The 24468-nt window shown below is 42.2% G+C and overlaps 1 protein-coding gene and 1 long non-coding RNA gene across 3 annotated transcripts in view; both read right to left on the bottom strand.

Moving 5' to 3' along the window:
• The window catches only part of LOC134087837 (uncharacterized), a 51818-nt gene extending 48702 nt beyond the window's left edge, over positions 1-3116 (bottom strand). The window contains exon 1 of the long non-coding RNA XR_009939862.1: positions 2886-3116. This is a non-coding gene — a long non-coding RNA (uncharacterized LOC134087837). The remainder of the gene's footprint in view (positions 1-2885) is intronic.
• A 6984-nt stretch (positions 3117-10100) lies between these two features.
• eno1a (enolase 1a, (alpha)) lies at positions 10101-22071 on the bottom strand. 2 transcript variants are annotated; one of them, XM_062541614.1, is made up of 12 exons: positions 21942-22071; positions 19618-19712; positions 17378-17473; positions 16592-16650; positions 15623-15692; positions 15352-15485; positions 14915-15137; positions 13463-13660; positions 11998-12199; positions 11547-11655; positions 11192-11250; positions 10101-10624 (listed from the first exon to the last, which is right to left on the bottom strand). In XM_062541614.1, exons 2-12 carry the CDS (start codon positions 19700-19702, stop codon positions 10561-10563), a joined length of 1299 nt encoding a protein of 432 aa, XP_062397598.1. In that variant the 5' UTR covers positions 19703-19712; positions 21942-22071; the 3' UTR covers positions 10101-10560. The 2 variants fall into 2 exon arrangements, with proteins under 2 accessions (XP_062397598.1, XP_062397597.1); XM_062541613.1 differs by lacking the exon at positions 16592-16650 and adding an exon at positions 16268-16326 and having other exon boundaries at positions 21942-22070.
• Between the last annotated feature and the right edge of the window lie 2397 nt (positions 22072-24468).

Here is a 24468-nt window from a genome sequence, read left to right as displayed (position 1 = left end):
TGTAAGGAATATCTCTGTTTTTGAAAGGGTTAAGTGCTGCTAGTGACACGGATTTCACTCCACAGCAAGAGCGCACACAAACACGGCACAGACACACACACACACACACACACAACAAAAACGTGCACACAAACACACACATACAGACAGACAGACACACACACACACACACACTCATACACTTCCCTCAGCAATACCCTTGAGAGTATTTTCATGCCCTCTAGCTGGGGAAGAATGATTACTAATAGATGGTGGCTACCGTGTTTGACTCCCGCTCCCTGTCTCTATCTGTCTCACTCAACAGAGCGGAAGATTAGACCTCTCACTATGTTTCTATGGCACTGTCCAAGGGCCTGTAGCTTTTTCATACAGACTTGGCTCTCCCAGTGAAGGAGGGGGGAAAAAAAGGTCTAGAAAGAGCTTCAGGAAACAAGTAGAGAGATTTATGCACAGTCCATAAACAAATGATTCATCATAATGGTCCTAAAGAGGACGGCTGGGAAACACACCATAAAACTGTTTTCTTCTCCTTCTCTAATCTGCTGTGCCTGTGCTCATTTCGAAGCAAAGAGAAAGATTTCCGCTGACTAGGCCTAGCTCAATGCACATGTTTTCTATAGATCGTAACAAAAACTAACAAAGACTAATGGCTAACATAACATGTAACACAAGCCCAACAATGTAATAAATAAGTACCGCACATTTGACAGTTATACAGCTTGGGGTTCCCACCCATGGCACGAGTTATCCTCAGTCACTGTTCTTAGTCACCACTTCTGAATTTCAGTTCTTAATCCTAATTTATGGCGCAGGCCAGGGCAGGGCAGGAAGTCCCTATATGGTGCCTGTCAAAGTCTCGTCTCCCTGTCTAACTTCACTGCAATTCAGTGAAGTTACAAACAGGATGTATGAGGCGTAACTGATGAAACCGCTAGCTTGTGGATTTGACCAGGGACGTGTGGTGAGCAACTAATGTACACACACCGCAGAACAATGAGTCGTTCAAGACTGAGGTCACAAAGCAGCTGAATATAGACACTGGCCACCACACAGATACACAGAAGAGCACACTGTCTCAGACATGCTGCAGTCACAAGCTGTTGAAAGGTCCATTTGGTTGAAGTTCAACCCTGCAGCAGGTGGCTTTACCAGTCTGTTTATACAACACTGACAGAGAGGGCCAAGACACAATGAAACAATTATAATGACTTCATGGACAAGAATCTCCAGCATTTCTTATATTGAGTTTTAAAAAAAACAAACACTGTAAATTGAACAGCAAACTTGCATCACACTCAAGTCAAGTCAACTCAAGTCACTTCACACATTAAACTGTAAACATTAAACATTAATGTTGAAGAAGTACATACAAAAGTACAATGACCCATCACTACTCTGACATATAGGCTACATACTTTTAATGAAACAGATGTTAGGAAACTGAAAAGCTTTTAAATGTTTTTGTCATGTGTTTGGAACACTAATTTCAACAATTTGATAGTCGAATAATTGAAACATTATATCTCAATTGGCTAAGCAGTCTTACAGTCTGTGTAGGAATCTGTCAACTTGTGTAACTATGTTTTCTAAATCATGTTATCGTAACACGTCTGTCAATTCAGGTTTATACATTACAGATTATCTGGGGGTTGGCAACATGGCTTTAACACACGGTGGATGATATCAAGCTCATTCAAGCAAACAAGGTTAGGTCATCATCCTGAGAACATTTAGCTCGGATAACGTTACTTTATAACTATTGACTAGCTTGCTACCTCGATGCAGACACGAGGATCACTCACATGCCAATGTTTCTCCCAAGTAATGTCCTCTTTGTTTTGACTGTTGTCTGTCTAGTGTGAGGAAGTAACGAGTTATCATTGCTGTTCAGCAATATCCAACTCAATTATAGTTCCACATTGCAAACGTACTACCTGGCAAATGTCTTGACAACAATACAATCTAGCAATGGCTAGCTTTTGGCTACTTGGTTAGCAAAGTTAGCATAGCTTGAGAGGGTTGACAATAACTGGGAACTCACTCAGCCAAGAGACTCGTGCATTATAGCCTCCTACTCACCACAATGAATGACAGGTTCATGAGTACAGAACTACCCAGATATACTTTCCCTGGAGCCACCGGTCATATGATCAAACAAAGCTAGCTAATTCTAGCCAATTAATCCAGCTGCTACTGTGCTTAGCTTGCTAACACGAAATTAAAGACGGGTATTTAGGGGTGATGGGGTTTTCCTGCAAACCGGGTGACTGCTTGCTAGGATATCAGTGTAGCTAACTTATCAGCAATGTCTTGATAGACACTGACTAATCCCGTGTTAAGATCACCATGTGATTGGCAAGGTTAACCTGTGGCATGGCTACAGTGATTTCAAGCCAGGGTGACTTTCCAACAATGTAGCTAATTGAATGAGACAACGTGCACTCTAGTTGAAAACACAAAACAATAGCCTACAATGAGGCGTCGCTGGCTAATGCTAGCAATCAAGTTGATTAGCTAGCTATCAAAGTCACGCAATCAACCAGCTTATAGATGTTAAGTTACCGTTAGTGATATATATAATCACGTTGCTATATACATCTTCATTTAAACATGGACACCGTGTGACCAAAACGAGCATCAACTTGTCCCCAAATCAAGAGGAGCGCCTTGCTTTCTAACAATACTCCTCTTGATGTTTCACGTAATCATGACTGTAAATGTTAGCTAATTGCTATTCAAGGCCGTTTTCTCTTCCATTAGCGACTGATTGACACTGAGCTAATTGAAACAAGACAGCGTTCTTGATTTTAGAGCTCTTGGACATGTATCAACGCCAGCTATCCAGCCAAACAACAAACTTGGTAACCTTAAATCTTGCAACTTACCTTCAATCTTGTTCTACAACATCAGTGATTTGTTTGAGGTCTGACTGCAACAACAAACAAAAACCAGAGGCAGGTAGCGAATAATGAAGTGTCGCTACCGGGGAGGTGTGTGCCACTGTGTTTTATAAACGTAACGTTAGCTAACACACCGCGCTCCTTAATTCGTGATCAGAATCAGTCATAAATATTTATGGTGAGCATAGTGTGAATAAGGATCAGTGTAGGGATAGTGTTCTCTCCTTCCTCTGTCAGAAAGAAACCCCCTGTGTGAAGCCTCTTTCCTGCAAGAGGAATAGTGTAAAAGAAGAAAGATCAGCCCACTTTCCAGTGTAAAGCGCTACGATAGGCTACTTTGGTGACTAAGGAGTGATACTAGCCAATGAGGTTGATCATTTTGTGATTTAAAAGAGATAGTGCCTGGAAAGACAGCTTATCGCTTGTTTCTACAAAATACTCTTTAGAGCAACATCATTTCCTTCAAATGGTATTCCCAGGTTCACCCTGTTTAAAAAACGATGGAATATCTTGAGTCACACACTGGACAACCTCATCCTGGTTATTTGTAGGGTAGATTCCTAAATAGGCCTATGTAAACCTGTTGTGAATGGCAATGAAAGCAGTAGCCTAAGCTGTCTTTTTGGGACACACACACACACACACACACACACACTTATTTAGGCTGTCTCCTGGGACACACACTTTTCGTTATGTTTTTTTTCTTTACAAATTCAACACTGCAATCTCATGACTGTAGGGCTGAAGATAGGATGAAGTATTTTTTTCTGCTCTTACAAAAACTGTGATACATTGATCAATGTGTGATTTGTTTTAGGCTACTCCGCTTCTGAGTTAGCCTATATTTCAATTTCACTTTGGTTATTTGCAAGTGATCTCTGCTAGAACATAGGCTACATAGCCTACATATGTCTGAGCAGTCCTGTCCGCTGCATCCTCCCTAACACTAGTTTGTTTATTGCTGTGGAGCAGCCAATGGTAACCCAATAAAATATATTGGGTTACCATTTTAGGCTATATAAATATAGGCTAATAGAAATCATATAATATAATCTAGGCTATCTGTCCCAGTTTCTTGATATCTGTCCAAAAACAACAGGATCATGACTGAAAGCAGTGAAAGTGTCCCAAATCTTCCAGTGTCAGATCATTTTCTTGAGAAATAACCTTAATCAAAATAATGTTTAGGACATTTCAGATCTTCAGTTTAGTGTTTGTACAGTCCTGTCACACAGTTGATGCATCAGGGAATCCTGTGGTTAGCCTACCTCCTGATGCTCTCTAAAACAACCAAAATCAAATGCAACCCTTTGCTAAGAATGAAACTGAGCTGAACAGATACAATGAGAAAATCACTCATGGAAAAAGACAGAGACTTTGTTGCTAGTCGAATAACATGCTGCGTGTTTGTGTGTGCAATGAATGAAATCACCCCTTCACATAAACAGTGGCATAGGTAATGCTGCACAAAAGATGCCTTCCATTTTAATAAGCCCGCCATTAAAAGGGGATTGACAAGATTCGCCGGGCATGTAATTACCCAGTCAAAAGACCTGCTGAAATTGAAAGACTAATGGTCAGTTTTAAAAAGAGGGCATAGTCTGCACAGACATGAGCAGAGTTTTGATATGTAGATCACTGTTGCGGAGCCGTGTCAGCACCTGAAAAACATAATGTCGGTTTTGCATGTTTTGCATATGTAAGTGCGGCATTGAGGCACAAAGAAAGGGGGCCGCCCAGTCAGTGATAAATAGGCTTGCTGTAACATCTCTCCGTCATGAAGGAATAAAAGCTGCAGCAAAACGGTTTTGTGCTACGGTGTGATGATCACAGCTGGCTGTTTTCTCCTCTCATTACGATAAAGGTATCAAGAGGCCCGCTCCGAGATATTGTGTCGGAAACGGATGGCTTGTTATTTTATTGCGACATGACAGGCTGAATGAACAATGAAAATAAAAGGAAGGGAGATGCGAGAGTCAGTGGCATGACTGAAAGAGAGGCAAACTCCACAGTCAATGATTTCTCCCTCTCTCTCTCTCTCTCTCTCTCTCTCTCTCTCTCTCTCTCACTCTCCCTCCTTCTAAAAGAGAGACAGAGGAAGAAGCCAAAGAGAAGAAGGGAGGCAGTCAAAGAAAAACCGTGTGAAGTCCTTTCAGTGAGAGGGAAATATTGTTAACAAGTGCATTCATAATAACAGGCAGAGCAAGACCAAAGGAAACAGCTCAGCGCCCTCCCTTTTGTAAGTTAGACTATGCATGCTTAATGGATACTCTGCAAACATAATACCTCTATGGCTCCTGCCAACACTAGACAGATGGCCTGAATCTCATTTTCAGCTCAGAGCTACCTTGTTTTGGCAGCTCATCTGACACTGTGATATTGGTTATTCCTCACACAGGGAATGCCTAAGTATTATTAATAATAAAAGCAATTAAGAATGCTTTATTATAGCAAGTTTTATTGCTCGTTTTTTGCCCTTTGTTCTCTGTATTGAATGAGGACGGTGCTGCTATTCCTTTTAAGCATGTTAAGCGGAGATATCTTGCTAAGGTGGACTGAAAATCTCAAATGAAGATCTAGATTAGGTAAGACAATGAAGCCGAGTATGATTTGATTGTTATCATGTTACCAGTTGAACACACTCTCCCTGGGGGAAAGGTGTGAACATGCACATACATGCATGCAAACAAACTCTCTCTCGCTCTCTTTTTCTTTTTTTCTTTCTCACTCTCTCATTCTCTTTCTGTCTCACACACACACACACACAGACACACACACACACACAACCATACCGCATGCTTGCAATCATTTTGTTTTGCATGATGCATTTGCCATTTTAATCTGAGGGTAGAGTCTGTGCAGCAAATGTAACGTGAGACATGAATGGAAAGTAGGGTTGCTAGGTTTATCGAATATGATCACATAAGATCACAACACACATAATGCTGGTTAATTGGATTGCATATGATCTTGAGTTGATGTGTCAACCGGAGGTGATTAACAATGTTGACTTCTCATCTTACTCACTCTCATCATCAGCACTCATCCAGAGTGTTTGCCTGATCTTACTTTGTCAAAGCGCAAGGATTTCATTTACTGCATAAGAGCTCAGTGATATATCTCATTTTGTGTTTGTGATTACAATAGAAGCTATGTTTTTTCATTATTTCAAATATTATCAATAATGAGTTTGCTGGTCTATGGCAGCTAATGGTGACTGTGTTGATGTGTATGATTGTCATAGCCAACCAAATTATATACATAAAAACAAAAGCTTTGCTATTTCTCAAAATCTGTGAATTGTGTTGAAATCAAGATGGGTGATGCCACACTCAAGACACTGAAGTCATTACATGTTTATCCTATCAACTGAGTTCTGCATCTCCCTCAGGCTGACACCTCTTGCCTTTTACACATGTCCACCTAGTGGCAGGCAAGGAGAATGACACTAGCGAAACAATGCAGCTATATATCGTTCATCAAAGAAATAAGGCTGATAGACATATCGAGGGCTGAGAACCAAAGGGGTGTAAGTGACATTTCACCAACTTTACAGGAGAGCCAAAACAAATCTAACTGCTTCTATATGTTCACAGTTAAAGGCCTTTGGTATTTGTTCAATAACTATATATTCATAAATATTTTACTTCTATAATTTTATCAGCTAAGAGAGCTCATCAAGAGCTTTCAGGTGATATAACTCGATTTTGACCAAAATGTCACTTACGCCCCTTTGGTTCTCAGCCCTCGATATAGCCTTTAATAATAATTACTAACTAACTAACTATTAATAATAATAATAATAATAATAATAATTCTAAAGCTGTGAAGTACCAGTTTGAATATAAAGTGATTGACATGTGGGTTCATCTTTTATCAATACCCCAATCATTCACATATTGTAAGAGACTATCCCTGCTGTAACATCCTGATGAAAGCAGTACTTTGATTTTCCCCAAATGCCCTTGTGTGCCTGGTTGTTTTGCAACCTTGTTTCAAACATTGATCAAGCAATTACATCAGTCAAACATGTAATGCAAGTTACATCAGTTACTTAACTTGGATATCATAGTTTTTTTTAATTATTATTAGGCCTATATATCTTTTTGATTTAATAATGTATATTTGTATGTAATGTACTGATCAATTGTAAGATACCCAGTATCTCAAACATCTGAATTTCAGGCAACCATGGTGTCCTGACCCCAAGGTTGAGAAACGATGCTCTACTATACCTACAGGATTTCGTCCGCTCTACTGTACGATGCCCTTCTATACCTAAATGATTTACTCCGCTGTACTGTATTATTTCACAATAGAACAACACTGATCTTTACTGTTTTGTTTGTGTTTAATCAAGGACCAAGGATTAATGTCCTGCAACAGCAAACATTGGGTGTTCAGCTATGCCGTCACACTGTTCCCATCCAGATTGCCATTCATGTAATGTACAAACATATCAGCAGAGGGCAGTATAAGTCAAAACAGGGCCAGTGGCTCAAACCTAGAAGGTATTTTAAAAACTGACTTAAGGATGCTCATAGTTGTTGAGATAGCTGTTCTTAATCTGATAATATGCCGCATGAGGCTTTGTTAACAAAATGTGAATGAAATTTAAATGAAGGATCTAACCCCCTAAACACCAGTGAACTATTTCTTTTCATGGTTTCGACTCTAATGCAAAGTCATTTCAGCACTGATCTTCTGACATGTAACAGAGACACAGGTATAGTAGTGGTATACCAGTCATGCAAAGAAACATAATAAAATAGTTACATTTAACAGTGAACAATTTAAAAAGTTGGTCAGACTACATTAGGGAAGCATCAATGTCAATAATAGCCTAATGAAAATAAACAATGAAAATAAGGGAGAATAGCAAATAACAATAATGTCCTTTCAATCAATATGGTTACAATAGCATTAACAAACAACAATGTCAATGTCAATACTATAGCCTAATGTACAAACCATCACCCGTAAGAAGTGTTTAATAACTTAAGTGCATGTTAAACAGATATGCCTTTAGACTTTGCCTTGAAAGACCTGAAACTCACAGGAACGGAGAGTATTGAGCAACGAGTTCCTCCAACAGCTACTGAGGAAAAGAGTCTTACATTTGACCTATGTTTATGGTGGACACAACAGACACCCATCAGAAAACCACAGTAAGTGGTTGGAGGTGTACATCTTAAAATTGCAGGGAGCAGATCCAGTCAGTGTCTTATAAGCCAACGTGAGATATTTGAATCCAATTCAGGCCACTAAGGAGCCAGAGAGTAACTAGGAGAGAAGTTACATGTGTCCTCTGGCTGACTGAAGACTAGGCGTGCTGCAGCATTCTGAATGAGTTGTAACGATCTTACACAAGCAGGTAGTTAACTGTGAATTACAATAGTCCAGCTTGGAGATAACCATGGCCTACAAGAAGTTGTGTCTGGGATATTGTACCACTCTTACAGCATGAATGTCCAGGGCATTGGAGCATACAGGAGGGCTGACATGTCTCAGGTTTCACTGGAACTTGTGTTGCCTTTATTTTTTATGTGCCAAGCGAATCGATACTGGGGAAACGTCCAATTTCTTCTGAGCATTTCTTCACAGAATGTGGAATTTCACATTGGGCAACACTGAATGGGTTGGGTTGCACTGTGATACAATCAAGACTTACAATGGGAATCAGATTGTATTCAGTTTTGAGAAAGACATGTTTTTTAACCTGTTTTACACTGGTTAGATCTAAACACATCTTCTGAATGAAATATAACTTCAATTGGAGAAATGGTTACACAATCTAAGTATTAAAGTCAGTGTGACACAGCATGTTACATTTCCGCATGTAGGCTGTTTTTTTTCCATTGCGTATCAAATGATCAAAATATCAAAACAAAGTTTGATGCAGGATCATAGCCCTCATAGTTTTTTACACATGCTCAAAATACATAATTTGAATGTGAAAATCATTTAATTCAGTAGAGCGGGACTCCTCTCAGGGTCTTTGATTTCATGAGGTAATTCTTTGGGTGTTTTCAAAATGAATATTTTTACTCACTCTTTGGCATTCCATAATTACTACTGGCTGTTACAACTGTTTGGAAGGACCTTTCAATGCAGATAGCATGTTGCTCAGTATGACCACATGATGGAGCTATAGGACATGAAAAAGGAATGTGAGCCAAAGCATAGTGAGAATATTCTTAGCAAGAACACTGCCACTCCGGTTTAAAATGTCATGTTCTGTTAAGACAGTTGATATCCAAACAGGTGAAAGTGTGTTGAGAGTTTACCATTACATTTAACATGCTTCTGAATGAAACCTCTGACTTTTTTTTGTATGCCCTGTTTCACTCTGGGCTATTAGCTGTGTAATGTAATATTTAGTGATGGAGCTTACAGAGACCTCCCAGAGAGGATTGGCTTACATGGCACTGGGTGAGCTGGCAGCTCCATTGTGATGGCAATCAAGTCTGGGAAATCATACCACTCTTTCCATGAATGTCCGGGGCAGCAGAGCATATCACATTATGACCAAACGAGGGCAGACATGTCTCAGGTTTCACTGGAACTTGTGTTGCCTTTCTTTTTTATGTGCCAAGCGAATCATTACTGGGGAAATGTCCAATTTTTGAGCAGGGCAGAATTTGGAATTTCACAGTGAGGGACACTGAACGGGTTACAGTAGTTTCCTGTGTATTAGCCGCATTTTGTTCATGCCACAGCACAGTGTTTAACACAAGTACAGTATGTCATATTGACTGCCCCTGTGTAATAACTTCATAGCTAAAATGTGCTAAATCAATGTATCAGATCCAGCTAATAGTTAGGAAATTACGGTAGATTACACTGATACAGTCAAGACACACAATGGGAATCAGATTATATTCACTTTAGAGAAAAACCTGCATCCACCTGTTTCACACATCATTGAAGAGATGATTGTACAAACACAGTACTTGTAAGTCAATGTGACAGTGCATATTACATTTCCAAAATCATGGCAGAAAGCTCATAAAAAAATCTATAGCTTGTGTTACTGTTAATTACCTGTGTGGTTCTACTTACAATTGGTAGAGTTTGAAATGGTTAACATACAACATATAACAAACATATTAATGCCTTATTTGTCTCCCAAACCTGCCATGCTGACAGCCTACCAGCACAAAGTTAAGTATGACATGCAGAAGAAACACAGGAGAGGACTTGATGGAACTGTTTTTTTTATTAGCTATGCCACGCTTACGAGCAACACTTTTAACTGTTCAATGGCAACACAAAGCACAGACTTTATCCTGCGCTACACGGAGCAACACAGTGCACAACTCAACTCTGTTTCTACAATACTCAAAAAGAGGACCAGAATCACTACAACTCACAAGAAGCAAAACAAAGATCTCTCACAGGTTACAAAGACACAATTAAAGGACCAATGCTATATCCGGGTGCCAAAAGCATATAGGGATGGGTGCACTGTTTTTCTGGGGCCCAGACTGGACTGACCGTGGGTTCGGGCGCCCGCCGTGGCTCACAGACTTGGACCTTGTATTTCTTTGCCGTTCCAAAATTCCCTCTGATCTAGGACGAGAGACCTTGCGTGGCTAGACTAATGAGTTTGGGAGTGTATGCGCGATGGAAACACAGAGGTCCAAGGAGGACAGGCACTTCAGATGGGCTTCCTGAAGTTCTGGCCGGCAAAGCGGGCTTTGTCTCCCAGCTCCTCCTCAATCCTGTGCAGCGTGACAGAAAGAAAGAAACAGCCAGGATCAGTTAGGCACTTCTGGCACTGTTCATTGTACTGGCTTCTCTTACTAAATGTGGAGCCTATTATGATATCTCCTCCAGCCTCTTCCCCAACCAAGTCCTCTCATGATCTTAAGAAGTGCAATATCTACACAAAAGGTTCAAGCAGCAAATAATACCTGTCCGTTCAGTCTAAATGGCCTTAAATCAACACTAAAGACTTTTCCGTACCTTAAAATACTGTTTCCAAAATCATTTCAGCGGTTCATCAACTCGTAACAGGGTGAACGGCACTTTTGCTTTCACTTCGCGGCCCTCTATCGGCTATAACCGCACTATGTAACTTTACGAGGTGGGGTAGTGTATCTGTAGTTTGATGAAATGAGACATCATACTTCATAAAATCATGCAACGTATTCTACCTTGTCTGTTTTTTGCTGGATAAACAAAAAGTGTGTGTGCGTCAGAGGAAAAGTGCTTTAGTGTTTCTTTAACTGCCCAATTGCGCCCCATGTGTCCTTGGACTAAAGGCTCCGCCCAGGGCAGAATCTTACCTGAGCAGCTGATTGTATTTAGCCAGGCGCTCAGATCGGCATGGAGCTCCAGTCTTGATCTAAAGGAGACAAATTGAAAAAAAAAACAAAAAAAAACAGCAGTTAGAAACCCATCTCATCCCAGTTAACTCAAGACCTCAGGGCCTTCTTTATCACTATAATTAATTAGATCATAGTGTAATTCATTATTATATACTGTCACTTTGGACAAAAGTGTCTGCAAAATACGATAACCTTAACCATAACCTTAATAAAATATAAAGGAGTTGGCTTCTCCTTCCCCTGAGAGGAATGTAAACTGTGCCTCCAGACCATTTTAGTGAATGCTTGCAAGGCACCAGATGAGACCCCATACCTGGCCAGTGCACAGGCCAACCACCAGGTCAGCGATGAAGGTGTCCTCCGTCTCTCCGGAGCGGTGGCTCACCATCACTCCCCAGCCACTGGACTGCGCCATCTTGCAGCTACGCACAGAGCGAGAGTTTGGAGAGAACAGAGCAGACTCAGCAGAGAGCATGAATTAGCGATGAGCACACACACAGACAGACACACAGACACACAGACAGACAGACATACAAACATGCACACACACACACACACACACACACACACACACACACACACACACACACACACACACACACACACACACACACACACACACACACACACACACACACACACACACACACACACACACACACACACACACACACACACACACACACACACACACACACACACACACACGCTGAATAATCCAGGGGGTCAGTGGGATAAATATGCATGAGGATAGTGCAACTCACGCCTGCAGGGACTCTGTGACGGAGCCGATCTGGTTGACCTTGAGCAGCAGGCAGTTGCAGGCCTTGTCAGAGACGGCCTTGGCAATGCGCTTGGGGTTGGTCACAGTCAGGTCGTCGCCCACAACCTGGATGCTGGTGCTGCCGGTGAAGTTGCTCCACGCCTGCCAATCGTCCTGGTCAAAGGGATCCTCAATGGAGACCACTGAATGAGAACAGACAGCAATATCAGTTAGTAAACCCTTACTAGTGTTTAAGGAAAAGTGCTTTAGTGTTGCTTTAACTGCTAAATTGCACCCCACAGCAACTAAATGAGACTAAATCCACTAAATGAGAAGAGACAGCAATATCTGTTAGTAAACCCCTACTAGTGTTAAAATCCACTCAATGAGAGGAGACAGCAATATCAGTTAGTAAACCCCTGCTAGTGTTAAAATCCACTAAATGATAAGAGACAGCAATATCAGTTAGTAAACCCTTACTAGTGTTCAAATCCACTGAATGAGAACAGACAGCAATATCAGTTAGTAAACCCCTACTAGTGTTCAAATCCACTAAATGAGAACAGACAGCAATATCAGTTAGTAAACCCCTACTAGTGTTCAAATCCACTAAATGAGAACAGACAGCAATATCAGTTAGTAAACCCCTACTAGTGTTCAAATCCACTAAATGAGAACAGACAGCAATATCAGTTAGTAAACCCCTACTAGTGTTCAAATCCACTAAATGAGAAGAGACAGCAATATCAGCTAGTAAACTCTTACTAGGGTTAAAACCTGTTTGGGGTAGCCAACTCTGGTATTTCTATAAACAAAAGACCTTCAGAGGCACATTTTAAAGGTCATGTTGTCACTGTCTGTGTTTGTGTTTTACACAAAAAGCACTTCAAAGATTCACTAGAGAGAACCAACCATACTCTTGGCCAGCATCCAAAAAGATCTTCTAAATCCTTGACCAACGTAATAGGGATGTCATGCATGATCTGTTTCATGTTAGAGGCATTAGCGGAGCTCAATGGACAGGTTTCAGGGGGTTAACTGATTGGATCTTAGTAGCTATTAGCCTCAATACGGAGCTGAAACATGGAACTGCTTCCATACTGGATTTAAGGCAGAGCCTTTTTAAAAGCTCATCCATTTCTGGGCAAATGTGCAGGATTTGGTTAGAGCCATTTCAGGAGGTACCTTTTATTACAGCGCTGGGGTTACAACGGTCTCTGAGGTTACTACACTGATACTAAGATATGCATCATAAACAAAGATCATCTAATACCAAAAACCAGACACGTTGGACCATTAAAACCATGAAAACACTTGTATTATACATTGCATTATACACTGAATCAGTTACAGATAGGCTACCTAAACAGGTGCCTTACTGTGAGGTAAATTATCTAATGGTGAGATTAGAAACTAGAGAGCGTAGCCACTAGAAAGCCCTGGATCACTGGCTCGGCAAAACTAACCTGGATAATCCTTGACAAAGCTCTTGTACAGGTCGGCGAGCTGGTCAGGGGTGATGTACCGGCTGGGGTCGTCTGGGGACTTGAAGTCCAGGTCGTACTTTCCTCCCTTGTAGAACTCGGAGGCAGCGACATCCATGCCGATCACAATCTTGTCAGTGTAGCCAGCCTTGGCGATGGCATTCTTCAGCAGTTCAAGAGCTGTGAGGAAGAGTTCAACAGCTTTTTAGTTAAGACTGAAAAATGACTGAATGTCAAGATACAATGACATACAGTAGTTGTATATACAGCAGTAGCTGTGTCTCATTGTTGCATGGCAACCATTCATATGGAGGGAATATATTTCTTGGTGGAAGAATGATTATCTATTAATACATTGTTACATTTTTCATTGCAGTGCCTTTGTTTCATGAAATCTTGCTAGATCAACCTAGTAACCGTTTTAGAAAAGCAATAAGCCTGTGGTTTATACTGAATTTAGAACAGCTAAGAGGGCTCCGCTTTGCATCGTGCCTAACAACGCCCCTTAGCTGTTCTAAATTCAGTATAAACCACAGCCTCTCTGGGCTTATTGCTGAAGTATATCTTATTCCTGCACTTGTACTTATGTGCAATACAACATGTAACAGCTCGTAGCTGTACAAGAATTACAGCATCATCAAAATCTATATTAATTACAAACATACTGTCTAGAAACAGTAGAAGTTTGTAGTATCTATTAAACTTAACAAAACAAACCTCTGAAAAAACAAATGTCATATGGCATGGCATGAATATATATGCAATGTTGTGGTATACATGCCCCTGACACGTAAATAATAATAATAAAAAAAATTGAGTCCCACAACATGTCCATTTATGACATGTCCAATTGTCATCAGCAGTTCTACGCTTCCTGCATGCATGTTACATTGGACACTTTTGATGGTGGGCCTCTTTCGTGGCTGAGCAGTTTAAACTGTCTCAGGCAGCTCAAAGGCATGTGCCCTATCAGCACCCCTCACCCGTAAATGGGCCACAGTTCAGGTGCTTCTCTGGCCAAGACACCACACAGTTTACGGAGCTGGGTCCAGGCCTTAATTTGGAAACCATCTGTTCCATGCACTGGCATTCCCCTGCACTCAGCTGAGAGAGCCACACCAGTAGACAGGAGGAGTCGCGGGAGCCACACACACACCCCACGTCCCCACCACACACACTGCCATGTTTATGACCTCAGGGCTGTCTCATTTGGGCTAAGGACTACTGACAATAACTGTCACATGGGGAGCAATCACCATAACTATCATAGTGACGTGTTTAGAAAGTTCAACGGTCAAATTGTTGGCAAGACAGAAGAAGGGTGCAGCTGACGGAAGGCAAACATCCAAATTAAGTGGGCATTGTGTGTGTGTGTGAGAGAATGTGTGTGTGTGTGTGTGAGTGTGTGTGTGTGCATTCCTCTGAAGTCCTCACCTTCTTTGTTCTCCAGGATGTTGGGGGCGAAGCCGCCCTCGTCTCCCACATTGGTGGCGTCCTTGCCGTACTTCTCCTTGATGACATTCTTCAGGTTGTGGTAGACCTCAGCGCCGATCTGCATGGCCTCCTTGAAGGTGCTGGCGCCCACGGGCAGGATCATGAACTCCTGCATGGCCAGCTTGTTGCCTGCGTGGGAGCCTCCATTGATCACGTTGAAGGCCTTTGGAGACAAAGAAACAGTGCCTTTGTGAGTCGACGACATGCCCAGACAAACTTGGCTTTCAAAAACGTCCCACACACATACGCACATACCCACACACACACAAAAATGTCCCAAATAAACTAACATGAATCAAAACAAAAAGTTCTGAGCGAGAAAAGTAAACAAAAGGCACAACTATTTCCGCACAACGTCAACAGCAGCGGAGGCTTACAGGAACTGGGAGGATGACTTCTGGGTTTCCAGCAAGGTCAGCAATGTGGCGGTAGAGCGGGACGCCCTTCTCTGCCGCACCAGCCTTGCACACAGCCAGGGAGACCCCCAGGATGGCGTTGGCACCAAACTTAGCTGTGAAATTCGAGCGATGAATGGCATTCGATTACTCAACCATGTAAGCAAAACGCAAGTATACTGTAATCCGGGACCACCATTACAGACTCTTAAAGTGAGAGCATGCGTCAGAAGGGGGAGGGAGAAGAGCTTACACTTGTTCTCTGTGCCATCCATGTCAAGCATCAGCTTGTCAACCTTCTCCTGCTCCAGGACGGACACACTCTGAGAGGCAAAGAGAGACACGTCAGTTTGGAGGAGGAGGAACGACAAACCACTAGAGATTAGTTGTCTTTTCCACACAAAGTCAGAGCGACTACTCAACCAGAGCCTATTCATACCACAGAAATGCTACTTGGTGCTCACTGTGTAACAGCCAGTCACAACATTCTGGTAGCAGTTGTGCAAAAGGCAACAGCATGATTTTAACAGTATCTGGTTGAGTAGCAGCACAAAATCATTAGTACAGATGTTTCCACAACACACTCATGGCAGCGTTAAGATGCAGTACTGACTTATTACTGACAACTCATTGGTTGTTCAGCAAAGGCAGAATGAAAAACTGCACAAATGTTATCAGGTCATGAATTCAAATGACTTCTGTTATCAACATTCCAACGACAGTGTAAGTATTATGAGTTTGACTCGTATGCCAAAAATGTAATTACAAGTCCAGTTGTACCATTATAAACGGTGTAAAGATAAAGCAACTAAACTACGCTTTGACCTTGCCCACTACGGGCACAAGAGTGGTTGACAGTTTTACACATTACGATGTTAGTCAAAGAAAATATTCCTACCTGGCGAACCAGGCCAGGTGCAATAGTATTATTGATATGCGCAACAGCTTTTGAGACACCTGCAAGGAACAAGCAGACAATCACTCACCCCGGGAAAAGAGGACCATGCAAACCAGGCACAACTTAACCATCACAGACCACCACCTCCGGTATCGAACAATTGCTTGGCATTCCTATTTGCTGACTGCTGTGCTAGAAGGGCTCGTTATCTGTGATCGTCTGCTCATGCCTGCTATGGTTAGTGGTCAGAAGAAAACCCACACGTCATGCTGAACTGTTGAGAGGTCACTCATCTTCACTGCTGTTATCTCACACAAACTTTACCTGGTTACACAAAGCTGGGGCCAAGAACTCATTTACATACTTAACAGCTCTTTTCACCCCTGACAGATAAAAAGAGAGAAAATTAAGAGATGGATGATGGAGGAGAAAAGGACAAGAGGCCAGGGGAGGCTGGACTAGGGGCCTCTCTCAACATCCCTCCTCGATCCTCGATGCTCGGTCCTCCAGACTTGTTCCCACTGATCTATAACTAGCACTGGATTGACTATCCCATTGTTGCCGCCCCATCATTCTTTATCTAGATCAGTGAGAACGAGGACCGAGGAAGGAAGGGAGGATATAAAAGATGAATGAGAGGCACCCTAGGAGTCATGGGCTGAGGAGTCTAGATGATAGTCACCAAATGGGACATGCTGCTGATGCATACAATGGCCCTTTAAAGCACTGCTGGACTAAAACTGCTGTATGGTCATCTAAAATAACTAGACATCACAATGCAACTAGGCATTACAGTGATGGTTTTAAAATATTACAACATTAAGTATCTCCAAATGAAGTTAGCCACTATTTTTGGCATAGCCAACAAGTATACATGATTTGATTTAATCAAACAGGGGTGCTGACATACAGTAAGTATACTTGTATAAATGTATATCTAGCTTTATTTATACATTTGAACAAAGAAGCTATATCGTTGTTGCATTCTAACCAGAAAGTACAACATAAATATCAAGAGCTTTACGAGCCGGATAATTAAATTGATTTTCTTTTTTGACATGTGTACCCATCACATGACACATCCACACACATCATGATCATTGTTGTTACCTTTGCCGAGGTAGCGGGTCTTGTCATTGTCGCGGAGTTCGAGGGCCTCATAGATTCCAGTGGAGGCACCGCTGGGCACTGCCGCTCTGAACAGACCTGTAGAGGAGACAGTCACACAGTCATGGTGGCGGCCAAGCACATTCTTGACTCAACTTAGCAAGGATGCCATTTTCTGTCCTGGGCCTGCCTGGTGCGGTCATTTGTCCTCCGCCCACCTGTGCTTGTGCAACTCTACAGAGACATACATGCCACATCCTTAGAAAAGCACCACTCATTCATTTTACAACATCGTTTATGACCCGTGAAGATTATCTGGTCAACAATTATTCACAATAAATGAGTAAATGACTTTGGTAAGTGTGCATTTGTGGGAGTTTCAAACTAAAGCCTGTCTGAAATGGGCATAGAAAGCTTGTGTGGAGCATGCCAACCATTGTGATGGACCTCCCAGTAAAACAAAGAAAAAACAAAAGAAAATCTCATTGTATCTGTCAGAGTTGCGGATGCCCTATGATGAGCACCAGCTGCCGAGCCATTTCAGCCCAGCCGCCTGTGGTAAATGTGCACGTACTTATATAATTATATTCAGCAGGGCTCATCTAACTGAAAATCAGACTCAAGCCAATGGCAGAGTCTAGCAACGAGAGAGGATTTAGAGCTTAACCACAGACACACACAAGCAACTGCCGTCCATAAATCTGGGGTTTTAACGAATCATCTGAACCAAGACATCGTTATTTTTGGTTGTTGGTGAAACTCCTCACCAAACAAGATCTGCAATTCTGCTGTTTGTGCACCACTCCAGCACCTTGGCAAAATCTATTCCCTTTATGGAACCTTGACAGATTTAGCACTAGAAATGTCCCTTCAGAATTGTCCCTTTCACCAGGAAAAGGTAGTCAATCATCTTCAGAGGAAACATTTGCGCTTAAATGTCTAGTTTTAAAAGCTGTGCAATGGCCTGTGGCTGCCTTTCTCCTCTCCAAAACCGAGCCATGAGAAAATGGAACAAGAGACACTTTGTTGGCACTGAGGTGGACACCACCTCTAACCAGTAATTATGTCAAGAGAATGGCGCAAAATCATACTTTCTCACTGCAGGCAAACTGCTCATTTAATACTGAACTTTACTGAAGTGAAAGTGGGTGTGAGAATGGTCAACCAAAAAAAAAAAAGGGAGCGCTTTTGTGGCTTACAGCGGCAATCCCTCCCACACACGTGACGTGAGACAAGAGAATTACATAATCCGTAGTAGACAAATTATATCAGGTTGGCTTGCTGCTATAGCTCAACTAATTCATCTCATGCAACTAGGTGGGCTGGCAGAGGAGGCTTGGCAGGGCGAGAGAGCTACAGCCAACCAAACCCGCGCAGCTATAATGTAAAGCTGCCATACAAAGGGGTAGCCTAGCAACCAATTCACATGCAGAAGGATAGAACGGGATTCAGTGAATAAAGCAGCTGTCCCTCGATATAACGGATTCTGGCCAGACAAGTGGTCAATACCGTAGCCCCGCTGGCAACCTCCCCAGCACCCAAACAGGCTTCAGTGGCACAGAGCAGACAATTAAGGCTGTTGATTTTTTTTCCCTTTCAAAGCTGCCTCACAATGCAGGATCAAAATAAAATACAGGATATACGTACATTTTTATATGCATCTGTGAATGCTAGATTGGCTGAAATAAAAAATACTGCACAATCACAACATTTCCGCACAATCTTTCCCTCTGAAAACAACTCCTTCGACATGCAAAGTGAACATAGATACGTGTTCTTAGCAATATTCAGTGAACCAGTGCTTCGGTCGGCTCTGTGTTGTTTGCTTCTGTATGTTTTCCGGTGCAGGGGATTCTACTGTAGCACAGCAGGCCAGGCAGTGTTCTATTACCCCTGCCTATTAATAGCCCTGCTGCCACCTGATGTGGCGCTTTCAGGCTACTGGACACCAAGAGAGGGGTACAGGCCCTGGGCGAGAGGAGCCGAGAGAGCTTCCCACTAGCGCAGAACCACTTCTCCTCATGGTTTGTTAAACTACTGGGTCAAACCGAATAGACAGGGAGTCTCCTAAATTCCAGATCTCATGCCAAAAGTGGCTGTGGCAGTCAATACAAAAATTCTGTCCAAATCATTATGGGCTCCTCTAGATGAGTTGTTTTTCATCGGGTTTCCCCCCCTCTCTGGTGATAATGTGTGCTTTGCTGTAGGTCTTTCCAGATTTAAGAGAATGATAAAAAAAATACCTTTCTTGGTGTAGAGATCGACCTCTACCGTGGGGTTGCCACGGGAGTCGAAGATCTCACGGGCGTGGATTTTCAGGATGGACATGGTGCAGGATCTGTATGGGATGAAAATACCATTAGGAGAGCAGAATGTACATGTCCTTCACTGGCTTAAAGCAACAATGGCTGGGGGGTTTGCCATTTTAAGGCACGTTTACATAGGCAGCTATTTTATAACATCTAGTCATTTCCATGGCACATAGTCATACTAAAAGCAGATGAGGATATTTGCCGTTCCCTGAGGCCATTCACCAATTAGTCTTGTGGTTGTAACAATGTAATTATCCTGTGGTCTGGTTGTTATTAACGGGTTACTTGGGCAATCCTATCCATACCTTGAAGAGCGCCACAATAATGAGATTAATAAACGCTTTTTACCAGACAAAGTCTTTTTTCCCAGTCAACTCACGACAAAGGAGTCAACTCTCTTTTGCCTGTCATTCTCGGGAAGAATTCAATTGTATGACCAAGCTTCCACTGAAACAACTGTTTCCTTTGATGAGGTGAGTCAAACAACTAAATGAGTCAGGCAACAGGAAAATAACTCATCTGGAACAGTTTTTTCCAGTGTACCCTAATGAGTAAACTTAGACATAGACTAAGACTTAGACTTAACAAGACACACAGTTTCCTACGCTTGCATCAGCTCATACACACATTTCCTAAACCACTGACTGCGTCAGGACATAGGGGTGGGGAAGCAAAAGACACGTGAAGCCGGTAGTATCCGGTAGTATTCAAAATCACATGGCCAAAATGTAATATACAGTAGGTGAATGCTGTGTGTGTGTGTGTGTGTGTGTGTGTGTGTGTGTGTGTGTGTGTGTGTGTGTGTGTGTGTGTGTGTTGTAAGAGAGAGAGAGTGAGTGATCAAGTGAGAAAGAGGGAGTGGTAAGGTAGGGAGGGAGGGAGGAAGAAATGCAGCAATGCCTGAGAGCTGCAGTTCAACTATCCAAGGAATAAAAAATGGCCGGTTATGCCACAGGTCTACTTCCTCTTCTGAGCTTTGGGTGGAGGCTGGACACTGAATTCTCCAGCCCCTGGAGATTACTACTACTAGTGCATCATCTCCAGCTGGACCAATGGAAAAACCTATGGCCTTAAAAGTCTGAGTGGAAACTTGCCACTGGCAACATGATTGCAGGCTGAGCAGACCCATTTACAGACCGAACCAAGTTACAGACCGGTGGGGTCGTTCATTTGGCGAATTGGTGATTCTTAGCACGTTGCACCATGTTATTCACTAGGATATTCGGCAAACGGGAGGAAGAAAATATATTTCACAATTGCAGGTCTGAATAGTGTAGGCTACCCCGTAGCCTGCCGTGATTGGCGATGAGTAAAAACAACGATAGTAGGCTACAGATTTAGTCGTGTCTGTTCCATAAATAAATAAATATACTGACAAAATAAATAAATAAATAAACGATTACGTAAGAGAGAGGGTATCCTCTCTCGCTTTCTAACCGTTCTGATAGGTTTCAAAAACAAAGGAGATGTTGAACATTTCTGATAATTGTATTCCTAATGAGAGCATGTAATAGAATAAAGTAAAACTGCAACAAGTGTGCTGATTTTTCACACTCACACAATACTGCTGCGAGGGTGTTCACCCTTGCTTGAATGAATGACGGCATAGCATACATGCGGCGAACCATCTGCTTTATTTACAATACAGACTATCCCTTCCAAAAGGGTGTACAGAGCGACTGAAATCGTTGACTACGTTAACTTGGTAGTCTAGTCTACCTTCGCTGTTCTACAGGTTGCAGTGTGCCTAAAAGACGTTGTCTGAAAAGAAGTTGTTAGACAGGCCTCGTTTCTGAACCTAAAACTGACAGGAATCAATCCAGTCGAATCCTCTCTGCCCATGCAACATGTAATTCAACACTCTCCCAGCAACGCCGAGCCAGACATTGAATGACATCTCCAAGTGACGGGTGGGCTATGTTTTAAAATAGACCGCATCATCATCGCAGAGCTCGGTAGGCTATGAATTGCATTCCAGTCGAGAAAATTAGGCTTCTTCACCAAGCAAATCTTACGAAGCGTGGCATTCAGACAATAATCATCAGCAATGTCACAGTCAAGGACTTGCCAATGACAAAGCAACTTAGACATCCGAAAATTATTCAGGTTATAAAGTCATTGGCCACATTCTCATATCAAAGGGTCTGCCTGATCTGGTTCAGGAAGACAGTTCTGTTAGGAAAAGCATGCCATATATCACCAAATTAATAGACACACGATATACGACAATAAGGACACATTGTTCTCTTCCTTACCTTGTCTGGCCTAACTGTGTGCAAGACTAGCTGTCTCTCTCCACCGTATTGGGAAGCAGAGAAGGCGATGCTAGTAGTCCGGACTACAAATAAGTGGAGCGGAAGGAGCCGGAGCAGCGATTTCTAGAATTCTGATTGGCTAGTCCGGACTCACGCGGCACGCTACAGAGCGCGTGTGGAGAAGTGCACGTTCACAACCACGACGACCACGCCTCTACAGAGGATGCGGAGACTGTGGAGACCCCTCGCTCTTGCAACAATGTTTCACTTAATGACACAAACCAAGGAAAAAGATACAAAGAACTGACTCGGTTGAATTCGCGTTTTTATTGAAGCATGGGCTTGTTAGGTGCATCATGTACAATAATCAAAATTAATTCTCGTGTTTTCTCGTGTTTAACCGGAATGCTGCAGTGAGTTTTATTGACGCATAGTGGAGTGGTCTACGTGCAGCGCATCAGCTGCACGAGGATGACTGCGGCGCTGTGAGGGCATGACTGTACCATTGGCTCCGGCATGTTCTTAAAAAAAAAACGCCTTAGAGACATTGAATCCTCGGGAAAAAATACAGGTTATTCTTCATAATTTTAATAAAATCACGGGGTCAATAAACCTTACCTTAACCAACAATTGCAGGGGATATTTTACTGCAATACAGTAACTCTTGCATCGACTATTTGATTCAGCTATGTTGACAAAACACTTGCGTTTTTTCCCCACATTGTGCATGTATGCAAGTCGCCAAATGATATACGCCATTGGCCTATGTCTCAAGTTTAAGCTAATTCCGTCTTGGGCTACGTTACATTTTCACATATGGACCTAGTCCTGGGAGAACTTGCCTTCGCAATTCTTGCCAAAAGTATTTCTGTATTTAGTAGTCAAGCATTTGTATTAGTTTAGGCTACATTAGGCTAGCGTTATTGACCGTTTAATGAGTTAATGGCGTGTGGAATCAGACCACATATGAGCCTTAATGTCACGACTGTAAAACTAATCATTGAGCTAAAACATTTTGTTCCAGGCCCGATCGATCCTTTGAGGAGAGGAGGGTACATGCACATAGAAGATGCGCGTCATCCATGGTCGCCTGTCGCAGTGACCTTGGGAATCTCCAAGTCTCAAGTGCGGCACCTGGTGGCTACAAGTGACACGACGTGCAAAAACACTGTCTCATTCCAGATCCAGATTCACTTACTGATTTTGCACGAGGTATAGCAAAATCAAATCCAGTGGTTCAGATTTTGTATACTTCGATATACACCTGATTTTCTACAGAGAAAATGTGTTGGCACTCTATGCTAAGCCAGGTGACAGGCAGTTTTCACAGCCCCACAGCTGGCCAATGATTTGAAAGCAACCCTCTCACTTCCTCCCTTTTTACTGTGTAATGCCCAACCCATAAAGGACGTCATCATGTTGTAATGCCAAGTGTTTGATTTTGAGCTTGATCTCACAGTCCTATTATATAGGCCAGTGGCATAGAGGCATGTGGGGACCTTTTTCCTCCCGTAACAAACTTTACCATTATACATGACTCAAATACATCACATTTCAGCCCATTTGCAATACATTTAGTATTGTCTTTGTTTTCGTAGGCAGTTTGGAGTCCAAAATGCAATGCCATTGTCATATAGCCTACTTATTAGCCATACAGGGGCAAAGGGGTGGGCCAAAATTAGGTGTGGTAGTTGCAGATTCAAGTCTGGACTTTACATTGACGGGGACGCTCCTCTTGAACATGTCTTCACAAGTGTGCTGTATTCATGCCTGTTCACCCTGGGCTTCAGGAACTACGGCAATGCCAAGGACAAACCACCTGCCTCAGTTGCAGCTTTATACACTATTCATGGGTTTCATCAGATCCCTTTCCACAGGTGTATTAATCAAGCACCATGCAGTCTGCATTGATAATCAAAGTGCTTGATTGTATACACCTGTGGAAATGGACCCATTGAAATCCATGAATACTGTCGAAAAGCTCACACTATTGGCTCATAGACTATTTTGTTCTCATTTAGCCTTCGGTGAATGGGTTATTTCCTGTTACTCAGCATTTTCAGGTCCAGTAAGTTTATTGTTGATTAGGCAAACCACACAATACTGCAAATCATTTCCTCTGAACAAACCACCATGTATAGGCCTATCCTTTCTGAGCAGGCTTCCGGTGACCAGAGACTTGTTGACATTATTTTCATTTAATTTGTTGATGGTCCCTTGGTTATTATTTAGGCCTTGCATGCTCAACTCATTAATTACATGTCAAGTTTAATTTACAAGTAGTCATGGATGTTTACATAGCAGGAGGCCTTGGCAAGTGCATAGGCATTTTACATAAATGTAGCGTACAATTTTGGTTAACTAAATATCACAGTTTACTGAGCAACAAACATCAGGGCCACAGAATAAACATAATCTGGAACACAGTGTAGCCTACAAAGAACCAAATGAAGTAATGTACAGCCTTTGAACTCAACATTTGCTGGGGGGTATAAACATGTTATAAGGATAGCTTGCTCAATCAATC

This window comes from Sardina pilchardus, chromosome 7, assembly GCF_963854185.1.
Source record: "Sardina pilchardus chromosome 7, fSarPil1.1, whole genome shotgun sequence".
In the NCBI taxonomy this organism is placed as follows: domain Eukaryota; kingdom Metazoa; phylum Chordata; class Actinopteri; order Clupeiformes; family Clupeidae; genus Sardina; species Sardina pilchardus.
Note: the sequence above shows the minus strand (reverse complement) of the source record. Positions and strands in the feature narration are given on the sequence as shown.